We start from the raw sequence: 14,669 nt of genomic DNA, 5'->3' as shown, positions 1-14,669 counted from the left end.
TCTAAACATTCCGAAACACAAAATATGTACAAATACCAAAAAGAAAGAATTTTCCAAGCTGTCTCAAAATCTTTTGCTAGGTGAACGTGGGTCGAAATTGGAATACTTTCTCAGTCTCTGAGATGTATGTATCTCTTAAAGAAAGAAGGTGGACACTTTTGTGCGGAATGTCGACAACTGTAGTAGGAAACTTGTACATACATATTGCACGTGTATTGTGTGGACAAGTAAAGTTTTCGGGGAATTTTGAACCATATTTTCGTCCAAGTACGTACATACTTGTGCCATCCTGAGGAAGGATGTATGTATGTTATCTACTCCTATATATCTCCTTTCTCCTACAGAATGCTTAATATATTCCTGCCCTGGACAAGTTTATCATCCTTGTTTGTTGCCTTTGTCTGCAAGAGACAAGAGAGAAAGCGAGCGAACATAGAAATTCATTTTATTCATTATTCCAACGACACCATTCCAGTCCTAATGGGAATTTAGGGGTTATTATACATTTCTCTTCCTCAAGTCAAATAATAAACGCAGGCTTCTTGTCCCAGGAACAATAAGCCGTTTTGGGACAATACATAACTGATATTGCGCAAGTGGAACTCGTGGCGTGCACATTAAATATTCAAATCTTTTCATTGCCTCACTTTAAAAACATTTCTGGTCTTTTTACACGCAGCAAGTTAATCGTAGCCCTTTTATTTCATTTCACTTTTGCAGGGAATGTTCTCGGGTGGAATTAAGAGACGAATTTGATGAAACCACTGAATCCTCACCTCGCAGCTAACCTAACCCGCAAAAGTGGGGTTAAGCAATGGACCGTAAGACATAACTTGGCCTTATTCCACCACATGAAATATTTCGCCTGAGAGAAAAGAGTAGGAATTACGGGAGAAAGTGGAGGGAACAAATTCCCAAGACGGCTCAACAAACCACTTACACATCCACTCAATAGCGGCTGCTGGGGATAGACGTGAAACAGGATTTTGTATTTTCGTAGCCATAATTTTGTAATGTGATGGACTTTTCTTCTCGTCGAGTTGCGGAGCAGTTGCCAAAACTTTATGCTACAGATGAGATTCGCTTCACAGAAGAAGGTCAAGCGTGAAGGATAAAACAAAATGATTCCATCACATCATAATCCTTTCCTTCCATGATTCTTTCTTCGCCCAAAAATAGAAGCAAACAAGATCATTTTATTTTTATGTATTTTTCAACCATCATTTTGCCAGATTGAATTCAACCCAACGTGTAAAAACACCACCAAATTGGACAAGTGGATGTTGTTACGTGTCAAATACAGAGTATGAAGAGTTCCGTTCTTCTTTTTAAGCACCAATGTTTACAGATCGGTTCCGTTGCAGCGTAGCGTTAAGTGTATTTTTAAGCTGAACTTTCTCCAACTTCTATTCAGTGTTCAAATACAGATGCAAATACAAATAGTCTGTTTCTTTATATACAAACAAGATTTTTCTATTTATGGCAAAATACCATTTCTCCGACGTACATAAGTGTGTATATATATTCTCTTATTTAAATACACGAAATTTATGCGCGAGAGAAATTTATCTGGTTTTGAATCGCGTATTGTTATACAAGTGGAGAAATGTCATCTGTCGCAGAAAGAGGGAGAAAGTGGAGAGGAAATTAAGCCGAAACATGACAACTTAATTAAAACGAGGAGCACTTTCTCCCGTGAACTTTGGAGCTGAAGCATGAACGAGTTTTTTTTCCTACTGCTCCAACATTTAAAGCCCATGTCACTTTCATCTCAAGTGAAGCGAGTACGAAATGCTCTTCACTCACATATTTAAAATTCAATTTCCTTCTAATAACGAGTCAAGTCAGGTAGAGAGAGGGAAAACTGGGCACGAAATTGCTCGAGATTTGGCTTTCCCTCTGTGTGTATACATAGGATGCTGGTCTGGAACTAATGGCAAGTGAAAGTAAAATCCTGCCCGGAGCAAGAAACCGGATGAAATGAGCGGAGGCGGAATAAAACAAGAAAGATCGTCCTCTGATCTGACAGACTGAACTCGCTGACGCATTCACGTAGAAACTGTGCAAGGCTTCAGAAATGGTTAGATTCGCAACAATAAACCTGTGTGATTCAGAGACGGCCAAACGTCAAATTATGCAAAATTCTGATAAAAGATGATGGTCTGCTGCTTTCACTTATCTTGTGCCCACTCAATTGTTTAAAGTGAGGGAAAACAATAAGGCTGTTGTTATTACAACACGATATTCTATACAATTTATTATTCATCAATATCGATTAAAACACGATCATGCACCGGGGTAGTTAACAATACAATGTTGAATAAATTTTATATATCACTTAACCATGTTTCACTGCTTGTTTACTTACACGTTTTTGTGACAATACAATACACATTTGTCGCATCAAGTAGTATACCATTCTGTATGTAATGTAATGAGAAGACTTCTAATTGAGTATGGCTATATCAGAATAGCGCTACGATCTACACTTATCCCAATTTCTATTATTTTTTAGCTAGAAAATTAGACACCAACTATTTCAATCGTTTCAATCTGTATGAAACTATGCTGAATCAATATTATATGGAAGAATAATGAACATCAATTTGTTAATTGTTCCTTTAGCACGATTGAACTATTACTATTAATACATGTACATATTTACAAGTATAAGTTTATTTATACGTGTATAAAGTTTGCTGATTGCAGTAATTTTAACACTACAAGACTGACAAAAATGACCTATGCCGACTAAAAATGCATGATTTTTCTCCCTTCATTCCTTCCTTACCATCAACCAGTGTAAATAATGTTCAACTGATTCTTATATATGTTAGTATTAGACTCATTTCCATTTTACGGTAAAAGTTAATGTATTACATTAAAATTGATTACTTGCTATCACGAATATGTTAAAATGAGTCAAAATGCCAGTACATACATATTACATTGTACTTACACATTGTAAGCTATTTTAGTAATAATAAGTGTTAATAGATTCCACACATGAGACCGCTTTGTTGCCTTTCCTGAGCAAATAAATTATTGAAATTAGGAACAAAAGTTGCAATAACTGTATATAGTTTGTTTTTGTATAGACCCAAGCAAGTTCCCTATTAATCAGCACTTATGAAATTTGCAGCAATTTTTTCAATTTATCTGAACATTTGTCTGAAAATGTACCTATTGAACCTTCCAATTATTTTATGTATGTAAGTTCGCCCCAGGCTAGAAGGCGAATTATGATGATGTGTGCGTTAAAAAAAATTAAAATTAAAGTAGTAGTTTCATCCCACTCAATTGGGTATAAAACTTGCTAAAAAAAGTTGCAAAAAATAACAAAAAGTCAACCTTATTAAACATATACATAAATATGTAGTAGTAAGTAATAGTTGCGGTTAGTATACATATAAATTTAGTTGACATACTATACATTTTTGAGATGCTCATTAAAATATGTTCCCAGCGTAAACTACGTATGGATTACAGATTTAAAAAGTGACAGAAATAGTCAAGAAGACAACGAAGGAAGTATGAAATGTCTTTTTTTCAGCGTATCTATTGCAGTGAAAGGGCTCTCAACAATTTTCTGCCAGGATGAACCGACAATGTTAAATCGGATTGATCACCCGTGCCAAATGCGAGCAGAAAGGGAAGCAATCACATTTGTGTGAAAGTTTCCAAATCCGCTCCTCTCTCCTTCGCATGTAGCCAGGCCAAGTCTATAAAAGAACTTCTTTGATCAATCAACGACTAGAGTTTAACACTATTGTGATGATGCATCATCATTCGTATAAAGAAGAATGAGCTCTAAACTAAGGGTATGTACATACGTATGTATATTACTAACTATGTGAGAAATCGGAATGCTCTTTGCCTCCGCATGTCAAAAGTATCCACTTTGGTTGGTGAAGTGAAATACGCAATTGAAAACTGGGTTCGAGTGAATTGAATTATTCATAAAGATGCCTTTTTGGAGTTGCTGTGATTGAGGTCAAGTATGTAGGGAATGGACGAGATTCTACGTAGCTGTCTAGATAAAATGAACCTACAAATATCAATAGAACTACATACTATATCAGTGCTACAATCTACACAGATTTAGATTCATACCACTTTGCAATATGTACTCGGTTTTCTGTATTGTTTTACATCGTACTCTGTTACACACGTTGAATTTTTTGGCAAGCATAATATCACTGGACTTACTGGATGTATAAAATAACGAATTTTGGATAGTTTGGTATTCTATGATTTGGAATTGGGCCGGAATGGAAATATTTCTTTTGGACAGGATTTAAAGGGACATTACTAACACAATGACGGTAATACTTTGTGCGTGTTGACATCAATTGCCATCTCAATTATGTTATTTCCCAAATGGAAATCTGTGGATACGATGTTGCACTTTGAATACCACTCCTTCGACTGGAACCAGTAGGTTAATGGCAGATTAACCAATTCCGCGAAACCTGTAATGTACCAATATTAGCACCAGGCTTATATACGTATATATGTAAACTAAACAGAATATAAAGAGAATATAAAATTGGCTAGGATTAAATTACCTCGAAGTCCAAACCTGTAATATAACATTACAATCAGGGTTTATATGTATACTGTCCATGAATAAAAGTATACTATACACGAAAGAGAATTAGTTAGGATTAAGCTACCTCGGTTTTGAAATGTAGTCAATCGGCTTTGGCGTTAATTCCGCCATGAGGGAATAAAATATTCCTTGACCTCCATGTTTTTGAATAGCTTCATCCATGTATTTTTCCAAATGTTCAGGTTTCCGTTTATTTCCCCAGGCCTTGTAATAAAATTGATCCAATTACAATCACAATGTGTCTAATAACTTGGATTTGTTCAAATATCTCTGATTACTCTTCATAATACTTACATGCAGTAGATACGGCCATAAACATTTGTTATCATCCTGTGAAGCAAAAGAGTCCTCGGCATACGTCCAAATGATGTTTTTGTTGGCTTTCCACAGCATATTAGTCGTTACAGATGTAGGGTAAGACGTGGGCACCAAATGCTTCCCGATTTGAGACATGACAAACTTGATAAGCTCTTCATGGATTTCAGGTCCACTAAAATATATTGAGTAGTTTTCAATTAACGAGTTGCGTAATGTATGAATATTATTTAGTAATACCTAAATCCAATGGGAAAGGAGTGAAAATCCAAAAATATAATTTCCTTTGTTTCCTCGACGAATCGCCGAACATCAGTGAGCAGAGTCAATAGTGGATGCACTCTGTACTTATCATGATTGACCTAAAGGGAATAGTGATCGTTTAAGACATGTGCATTCTACATACTGATATTATATATGCAGGGGCCATGTCACTTACCCAGAATCGTTCTTCAGTTTCCGGATAGAATGCTACCCTTACATCAAGATACCGGATACCATGTATCAATTGATCGTATATCGAATCCTCTTGACTGTAATAATATGTAGAAAATAAATAGATTGCACATTAGAAATACTGTGTAGTCTAAATATGACAATATCACTTACCAGATGTAGTACCGCACATAAATATTTTCACATGTTCCATGATCATATTCCATCCTAAACATTTAAACTCTAGTAATACAGTCAAGCTTCATTATATTTACATGACATGACATGATATTAATTACCATGATCCAGCATCATGAGAACCAGGAATCATTAGTGAGTGAAGAGGAATGTCTCCAATTATGTTCTACAAATATAAATAAATTCCATTGAAATCTTGAATCCATCTTACAAATTGTTGAAACTGATAATCAAAATCCATTCCTTACTTTGAGCTCCCTCATCCAAAGGGGTCGAACTTTCAAGAAGTTTGATTTTACAACAACCCATGACCCCGTTTGGAACCGCAAGTAAGCCACCCAGTAGCCCAGTGACCTGTCTTTGGCACACAATGGGCGACGTTCATATCTCACGGATGTCTTATAGCAGCCACGTTGTCCTGTCACCGCTGCAGATTCTTTCGCCAACTCGACGATTGATTTTCCCTTGTCCTTTTCCCTCAGATCTTTGTTCACGTCAAAATCGAAAACGCCAATTATATCGCCGTTTCGAAAATCTTGGAAATTAGTCCAATTCAGCTCCAATCTTCTGTCCAAACTTATGATGTGCTTTCCAAACTTGGCCTGACCTGGATTAATTAATTAATTATATCACATTGATGTGTTATTGTATTACATGCTTATCATTGTTTTTATTAGCTACCAGCTGTTGAGCAAACGGTGATGAAGACATGAGGATCTTCGAAAAGTACTGTAATAAATAATTATAAGCAAAATTGACAATCAACCAATGTAATAAGGTAGGTGTCAAAAAGCAAATATGACCTTACCAGCACCAGGCCTCATCATCTTGAGCACATAGATGAGCGGACTTGTCGCAGGCGTATGAATAAATTGGGTCAGTATGCGTACAGGAATGATTATCCACCTGCTTATCTTATCCTCATAGAATTTCAATTAATCCCCGTCACCCGTCTTCACTTCAACAGCTTAGCCAGACGTACAAAAAGGATTTCAATCTCACAAAATTTCTTGATTTCCGGACCAAAGGTACAAAATTGATTCCCAGCAATACGTATATATTTGAACGGTGATGATAACCCTCGCTTTTCTTGATATGAAATTTATATACCGTGTTGTGTACTGTCTTTTTTAGAATAGTCCCTTTCGTGACAAAACTTAACAGCTGATTGAAAATTAAATAAAAACAAGTTACGATAAACTCTATCTTATCAATTAAATAAACACTTACGTTTTTCTCATCAAACAAGTGATCCTCCAATGGACTGCAAAAAATTGCCTGATTGTCCTTATTAGTCTTCTCCCTGTATCTTTCTCACTTTCAATGTCAACTTTTACTACAATTAAGTAGCAGGAAGACGAATTAAATACAAAAAATAATCCAACTATTAATTTTGATTAGCATTAGATCTTTTTATGCTCGCTCCCCTTCACTCTTACTGCCAAGGGGTTGATATTTTCAGCCGAGAATATGTAGAGATTGGTTCGTTTTACTGGGAAAAATTAAAATTTAGGGGGGATTGGAAATTTGGTGAAATATTAGGAAATTTAGAGGAGGAAGGAGAGCAGCTGCAGCGGAGATGGATAAAAGCGGAGAAAGGTGAGAGGTGGACTGAAAATCTTGGCTCTGCTGCCTCTGCTTTCTCCTCTCCTGCTTCAACTTGATCCATCCATCCATCCAGATGAAGGGAAACCACCATTGCCACTTACTTACCACTGCCACACTGGATGGGCTTAGCAAGTGTAAAGTGCAAAGTACGAAACCAAGGCAGAAATTTCATTTCATGTTTCATTTCAATGCAATATCAAGAAGAAGCTCGAGTGTGTGGATGGATTGTGGATGAGCAAAAGTTTTGGTAGTCTACTGACTGCTGAGCTTCCAGAATCTTGAAAAGGTCACACACATCACGAGACAACCACGGGATGTCAATGTCAGCTAAATATGTTGGACATGTTGTGGGTCGAAGGTCGGGTAAAGTAAGGAGTGGAAGGTGGAAGGAGGAAGAAGAGAAAGTTGACGTCTCGAGAATCAATAACAAGTTTAGTCATCATTTCATACTTATCAAGATGATGAGTCAGCAACATCCGTCCAGGTTTCAATAATTGGATAAACGAAAGTTGACATTTGGGTATTAGACAGAGAGACAAGGCAGGGACATTATAATAATAGGAGTAATATCGTCGTCGTCCTCTTATACATAAGTACTTATCCCGAGAGAGAGACAAGCAGCCCACCTACGCGAATAAACTAGTTCAACTTGATAAAACAATTCTTGACTTGACTTGCCTGGGTCTTCTCGAGTGAGGCAAACGAGGCTGGAATACTTATTCGCTTCAGTCTCTGAATAACTCGGGATGAGTTGTGTTCTTCTTTGTCTTTCGAGATGTGAGATATGGTTATATTGTGTGAGGGATGGAAGTTGTAAGAAGATTCGCAAATAAGATACAAAGTTGGCAAAATGGCAATTAGAGGAGAGAAACATAAGTATGGCATAATAATATCATATTTATTTCATTCCTTCATTAAACAGTCTTCCACTTGAATGACTCTCTTCTTTAGTCGAACTTTATATAATCTTAGAAATTATAACAAAATGCAAATAATTTCATATATATTTACATGATGATTATTACAATATATACCCTGAGAAAGTTGAGGTTTTTTTGTGCATATTTCATATTTCAGAAAATGATGCATAGGTTTAATTATTTGCTTATTGACTTTGGCAAAATTAAAGTTTTTTATTGGATTGATATACTAAATAATAGCTAATTTTGAATTAGGTTCCCTTCCGAATCGTAGGGACACTCATAGCGGGAAGAGTGAACGCAAAGGTCACCATTAAATAAGTGACCGACTTGACAATTAAGACCCGTCTTTTCATTATTAATACAGAAATAATATTTAGTACAACTACTCCTCCTCTCGGTGTAGAACCCATTAGATTTTTCTAAACAGGTTTCCTCCTCCTTATCTGAAGGCTTATCTGATGTAACATTATCGGGAAGGTGTTTATAAGGGGGGCTTTTCTCAACCTTCGTGACACCATCTAAAGGAACAATGGCTACTTGATCGCCACTCGCAACTTGAGGGAAATGCTGAGAACAGCACTTTCCATTTACGAAAACCTTCCCAGTTTCGCACTGCAATTCTATGACTTTAGCTTTCTGAAAGCAGTAAAAGTACTTTCCTGGGTGGCGTCCCCCTTGATAAGCATAATATCCGTTGGGTTTATTCCCACACGGGTTGGACCCTGGTTTTACTGGGCAACGGTAATCTTCATCACACTTTTTTCCGTTGAATCTCTCTCCCGGAGGACAAACATAGGTGAGTTGGTAACCAGCCGCGCAAAAGTAGTATGATGTACAATCTGACCCGAAATTTTGATAATAGCCGTCATTTTTACGGGAGCATGAATCGTCAGAGTCAATACCATTTGCAAGAGTGGTCGTTGGGGTGGTAGTAGTGGTGCTGGTAACGGTTGTGGATGCAATTGTGGAGTATTTCCTGGCACGATTCGCTCCACGAGTGAAAGTTCGCTGGTGGTTCACAATGAAACTTTCTTTCTTGTCCCGAATGCTGTTCTTGCCTGAGGAGGTGTATAGAGCGGATTGCGATGCTGCAGGAATCAGCTTTTCATCTTCGGAGGATGACGTTACAGGTGACGACGGGTATTTTGAAGGCTGGGCTTCGATTATGCAACCCACGTGGACGACCAGCACTGCAATAAAGAAATAAAATTAGATGGTGATCACATATTTTTGGCCGTTATGATAAAAATGTACTCCAAAAATGCGAATGACGACAGAAGAAGAGGTTGATTTTTTATTTCCCAAAGAAATAATCCCACATTCGCATCATCATTCTCGGATACCTGACAAGTTGTATGTAACAAAGCAAACCCCGTATATTGCAGGAGTACCATAAACCCATCCAAGAGTTTTGCCCAACAAAACAAAATATTTGCAGAGTCAGTCATACATGATTAATTTTACAAGTACTTAATAGCATTATCACCATAATACACTTTATTCTATATGTACACGTTGCTGTCCCGTTCCCTGGAGGAGAGAGCTAACTATAATTCTATTACTTACTAGCGATACTATCCAGGTATCTTTAAGCACATACGTTACATACACGACTGGATACGGCAATAAATTGTCAGTAATTACTTAAAATATGCCAATGAAGCTGAAAAAGCAGTATGTGCCAGATCCGTCTTCGGTCACGAGCTAGCAACAAGTATGAACATGGCGCATGTAATTATTTGCAATTCTAAACCAATATGGCTGCAGCGCATTTCAATCAGTTGTGCTAAAAACAGACCCATGTGCTCATTCAATATCATCGCCAAGAGGAAAACTTTTATGATTGGTTGATCAGTACAAATTGACAAAATGAGAAAACTCTGGTCCAATCAATCTTGAAATTGACAATCTAAGGAAGGACAATTACTATAATGATGAAATACTGCCAACAGCTAATCTACATACCAATCAATCAAGTATGTAAGCCTGCGCAATTTCAATTTATTTTCTGGATTACCGAAGTATGTACATGTACCACGTTGAGATACATGGATGTCGTGTCATCCGCCATTTGATCATCTTTACGTATTATTATTTAACATCATTATCATATTAGCATCTCATCAACCAATATGCCACAACTCATTGTCTTAAGTTGTACATACTTTCGTCGTTCGCCATAAGTCATAGTCGTGGTTTGGCTTGTGCATAAAAAATGGTGAAGAAGATCGTGACTTGACAACAAACTAGAGACAACGCCACTAATTTCGCTATATCCGGGTTCATTTTGACTTTACCATTTTTTGCGACTCGTCATTTTCGGCCATCGTTTACCACATAATCATTCTTCAGTTTATTACACGTGATTTTCAAGAAAATATGACCAGATTTCCCCACCACCACTTATGATGGGATTATGACTAGGACATGAGGTCCATGAAATTTATTCCTCGAATTCTCCAATAAACTTGAACTTTTTTGCTGCAAACTTCCGAAGTTCAAACAAGTCTATGTATGCCAATTCCGACAGTCTTGATTATGTAGCTAACAGAAAAAAATTTACCTAATCAACTTATTGTGCAAACTTTTTGTCGGAAATTGTAATTGTCTCAGCTACGACCTTCATACACTGACAGCAATTCCTGGACAATAAATTCATCCATTTCCTTCGTCTCTACTTATTATTATCAGCTTGACACTCTGTATATGTACAGATATGTGTCTACTGCTCTATACGACAACAAAAAGTGTGTGTTGCTTAGTTCAATATCTCAACTTTTTGGCAAAAAAAACTCATGTAAAAGTTGACTTGAGATGAGGAAGACAGCATGATCAGAGTATTATCAGGATGCCGGATCTACATATGTTACCGTCTAAAAGATCCATAATCTTATTGACAAGAAATATCTATGTACATATCTGAAAGTGTGTAACAAGATTGAGTTAAAGTCATCCACGTGGCACCACGATGTGGACACTTTTTGACACATTGCATAAATGCCAATTTATATAAATTATGGGAAAAAACGTAGATACGATTATTGATTAAATGTGATTGTAAATAGTTTTTATCATCTCGACCACCTGAAGCGTTTAAAGCATTGTCTTTTTATTTAATTCTAAGCTATCAACTTAACCATTTTAGCCATTTTTATGGTCGTAGTAGATAATAGCGTAACTTTGTGTTATCTGCGTGTTCCTATTGATGCACAAACGGTTCACTTATTGCTGTTTTGCATAGATTTTATTGTGTGAAGAGCCTGATTGCTGATTTGCATTTTGCGTTATTAATTAGCAACCCGGATCTGTGTAGTATCCATGTGCATTCCATTCTCCTAACTTGCACCTCTTACAATGCAAGTCTTTTACGTGTACAACTCAGATCTCAATGGGACCAATTTTATTTTGTTCACCACAAAAAATAAGCATACCCGTATTTTTTCATTTTTCATAATGCGCTAATTTGAGCGCGTGGCGCGAATTTTAAAACATTTTTCAGCCAAAACCTCGGTTTTAAAAAAATCTGTAACTTTTCGAATTTTAGCGCGAATCCAAAAATTCGAAAACATGTCTCTTCAGAATGACTTACTTGACTTGTAAAAAATACACATGCATTATTTTTTGAAAATTTGAAAGAGTTTATAATTTTAATGAATTTCAAAAACCGGCAAAAATTTTGAAATTCAAATTTGGAGACAATTGGATTTTTTACAAGTCAAGTAAGTCATTCTGAGGAGACATGTTTTCGAATTTTTGGATTCGCGCTAAAATTCGAAAAGTTACAGATTTTTTTAAAACCGAGGTTTTGGCTGAAAAATGTTTTAAAATTCGCGCCACGCGCTCAAATTACCGCATTATGAAAAATGAAAAAATACGGGTATGCTTATTTTTTGTGGTGAACAAAATAAAATTGGTCCCATTGAGATCTGAGTTGTACACGTAAAAGACTTGCATTGTTAAATACTTACTACTACAACCCACTTACTTATTACTGGCTTTTGATGAACCACTATCAACCTGGCGTAGTAGACACCAGACGGCAAAAAAAGGTTACTTCGACCTTTTGGTTATTAAGATATAACGTATTATTTTATGCAGGCACACATATTCGTTTGGATGACAGACGGCCAGCACGGGTTTCTTTATTTAATGGATCTTAATTAGATGATGATAGCAGTTATTACATATTGATCGACGGTCAAGTTGAAGTGTAATTAAATACCTTTTAATTTGCATTTGCACATAAAGAAAAATGCTTCACAGCATCATGTTATTTTCGTCTTGATTGAATAATATTGCGAATTTGCGAATTGCATCATCACGCATAAAATAAATGGGTTAACGATAACAGATAAGGAGGAACAAGTAAACAGTAGCATTACGATCGTCAGAGGGGTTCTTGCTTTTTTGGATGGATTAATTGATTCCTTGTTCAAGCTCTTGTCAAGATTGATTGTCTATTTGTTAAGGTGTGGCTCAGGTGTGAACGTAACAGCAAGTGCCGAATTTATTACCTTGTTGGTCATACCAAGTACTCAATATGGGATGCTAACTTGCTGATAATGCAATCTTTGAAATTTTTGATAGACAAATACTAATCTCAAATTAACCTTCTTCTAATGAATTATGGAAATTAAATATTGCGAAATCTGTCTGTGGTCAAACGAACTTTGAAGTTTATTTTTTTGACTGATCAGTAATTCTTTCGTTTTGTACGCTTGGGAATTTGGCTAATTATTCCCTCCGCAAAAATGCGGATCTTCCTGACCTCGACGATATTAAGGGCAAATAGTTGAGTTTAATACGACTGGGATGTCAATTTTTTGGAGAAAAATGCGGATCCTGATCAACCACAACAAAACCTATTTAAAAACTTTAAGCCGTCTGTTGTCTTGTCGGTGACATTCTTTTGCAGATAGTAAAACCCAACAATCAACTACTGAATAATAATTAGCTAGAGATACATGTTTCAAGCTACTACTTCTACTCGTTTCATCTCATCACGACGACACAGGGATTAACGATTGCGCGATAATTCCATAAGATAGTGGACAAGTACATGATATTTAAAACCATAAAACTTGTCCGGCTTTGCGGATCTTTGCTAATTTAGTGCTTTACTGGAAATGATGATGATTGTTCGTCGTATAAATACCTACATATCGGCACGATTTTCATTTACTTATTTAGCTAATACAAATTATTATGCAATCAGGGTTTGAGCTACTATTTACTAGTTTATGCATCGTGTATGTACTCATTTGCAGCGCAATAAACAAGTTCAAGAAGCAATAATAACATGAAAAATCATCTTGTCGAAATAATAAGTGATCTCTATCCTCCGCCGCATCATTACTATATTTCTTATGCTTTTATGATGTCATTATTTTACTGCTCGCGTGTGCGGATTATGTACAAGAGAGACCTGTCAATTAGTGATTAGTAACGCAAGTCTTGTGATGATGATGAGACGGAGTGACAAATAAGATTAATTCCCATGTCAAAGTAGAAATAATGGGTTTTCCATACCGATGATGATGCTTGTTTATGTAATTGTATGTGTTTGAGTTGGGGATAAAAACTGTAACAATTGGCGTCACTCCTTTTGGGAATTATTAGTGATTCCCAGATTTGGAAAAAATGACGTATGCAAACTCTGAATTTCCAGGATTTGGGGCTAATTTATGAAATAAAAGTGTATCAAATGGAGAGTTTTTTTACCTGCAATCCACAGAGTAGAATGGCTCATAGCTATCGCGGATATCTTTCCAGAGTTGACCATTGCACAATTTCCGAAAAAAATTCTATTCTTTTGGCTTGCTTATTAATTTCTTAAATTGTTGCTCTAACGTTGATCAATATTTTATTGAAATTCACTGATTTACAAAATTTTAAGTACTATCTGATTGTCTCTTGTGTCCCACACAAGCACCTGTGCCTGTACTGTAGCACGGCTTTGGATACCGTTTTATTTATAACGCGACCGTTTAGCTCAACGGGAGGGTGCTGTACTTCTACTCGTTGTTTATTATGTAGCAAATAACAACACTTTTACGACAAGAGAGCAATGAGGTAATTGACAATTCCTGGTACGTTCATACTCAAAAAGCTGAATGTTAACTTAATGATTCGAACGACTTTTAAAAGGATTAAGGCTTGAGACTCCTCACAAATGTGTGTATAACCTCATCTCCAAACCCACAAACAAATCGCAAAACAAGCAATCTTCACAAGCAAAACATTCAACAAAGGTATCGAGTTGTTCCTCTTGGATTCAATCAATACGAGTCACAAGTGCTTCTCGGTAGTACAAGTGTTTTGAGGGAGATTGAGATTATCTCATTCTTGTTTGGCCAACATTGTTGAGGTATTACGTATAAGTAAGTAAGCACTGTGCGTGGCATGATTTTGTGGCAGGCAGGATTTTTTACTGCCCTTCTTCTTGTAACAAACAAGATATTATTGTATAATATGTTATGATGAGTACCAGTGCCCAGCAGTCTCTGCAGATTTGGTGTGCAAATGAACTATGTGCATGAATATGACTTTAAGGACATTGGGTCACCGCGTGTGACGTC

General features: G+C 36.5%; 2 protein-coding genes across 2 annotated transcripts; both read right to left on the bottom strand.

Annotated features, from left to right (window-relative positions):
- Window positions 1-2,228: 2,228 nt before the first annotated feature.
- Window positions 2,229-7,288, bottom strand: LOC110844344 (PI-PLC X domain-containing protein 1). Its single transcript, XM_022090523.2, has 12 exons — window positions 6,791-7,288; window positions 6,369-6,724; window positions 6,242-6,289; window positions 5,809-6,167; window positions 5,662-5,726; window positions 5,537-5,590; window positions 5,367-5,460; window positions 5,168-5,289; window positions 4,907-5,102; window positions 4,677-4,816; window positions 4,569-4,582; window positions 2,229-4,472 (listed from the first exon to the last, which is right to left on the bottom strand). Exons 2-12 carry the CDS (start codon window positions 6,385-6,387, stop codon window positions 4,312-4,314), a joined length of 1,272 nt encoding a protein of 423 aa, XP_021946215.1. The 5' UTR covers window positions 6,388-6,724; window positions 6,791-7,288; the 3' UTR covers window positions 2,229-4,311.
- A 757-nt stretch (window positions 7,289-8,045) lies between these two features.
- LOC110844505 lies at window positions 8,046-14,330 on the bottom strand. The gene is made up of 2 exons (XM_022090721.2): window positions 13,813-14,330; window positions 8,046-9,281 (listed from the first exon to the last, which is right to left on the bottom strand). Exons 1-2 carry the CDS (start codon window positions 13,871-13,873, stop codon window positions 8,329-8,331), a joined length of 1,014 nt encoding a protein of 337 aa, XP_021946413.1. The 5' UTR covers window positions 13,874-14,330; the 3' UTR covers window positions 8,046-8,328.
- Between the last annotated feature and the right edge of the window lie 339 nt (window positions 14,331-14,669).

Source organism: Folsomia candida, unplaced genomic scaffold (genome assembly GCF_002217175.1).
Source record: "Folsomia candida strain VU population unplaced genomic scaffold, ASM221717v1 Fcan01_Sc002, whole genome shotgun sequence".
In the NCBI taxonomy this organism is placed as follows: Eukaryota; Metazoa; Arthropoda; class Collembola; order Entomobryomorpha; family Isotomidae; genus Folsomia; species Folsomia candida.
This window is presented reverse-complemented; position numbering and strand designations above follow the sequence as displayed.

Excerpts from the sequence above, each read along its gene's own strand:
- LOC110844344 (XM_022090523.2), bottom strand. Across the intron at positions 5,591-5,661 it reads TCTCATGATGCTGGATCATG|GATGGAATATGATCATGGAA; the intron begins GTAATTAATATC and ends TTAAATGTTTAG. Across the intron at positions 5,103-5,167 it reads TCCTTTCCCATTGGATTTAG|TGGACCTGAAATCCATGAAG; the intron begins GTATTACTAAAT and ends AATATATTTTAG.
- LOC110844505 (XM_022090721.2), bottom strand. The coding sequence starts at position 13,873 with ATGGTCAACTCTGGAAAGATATCCGCGATAGCTATGAGCCATTCTACT. Across the intron at positions 9,282-13,812 it reads TTCTACTCTGTGGATTGCAG|TGCTGGTCGTCCACGTGGGT; the intron begins GTAAAAAAACTC and ends TCTTTATTGCAG.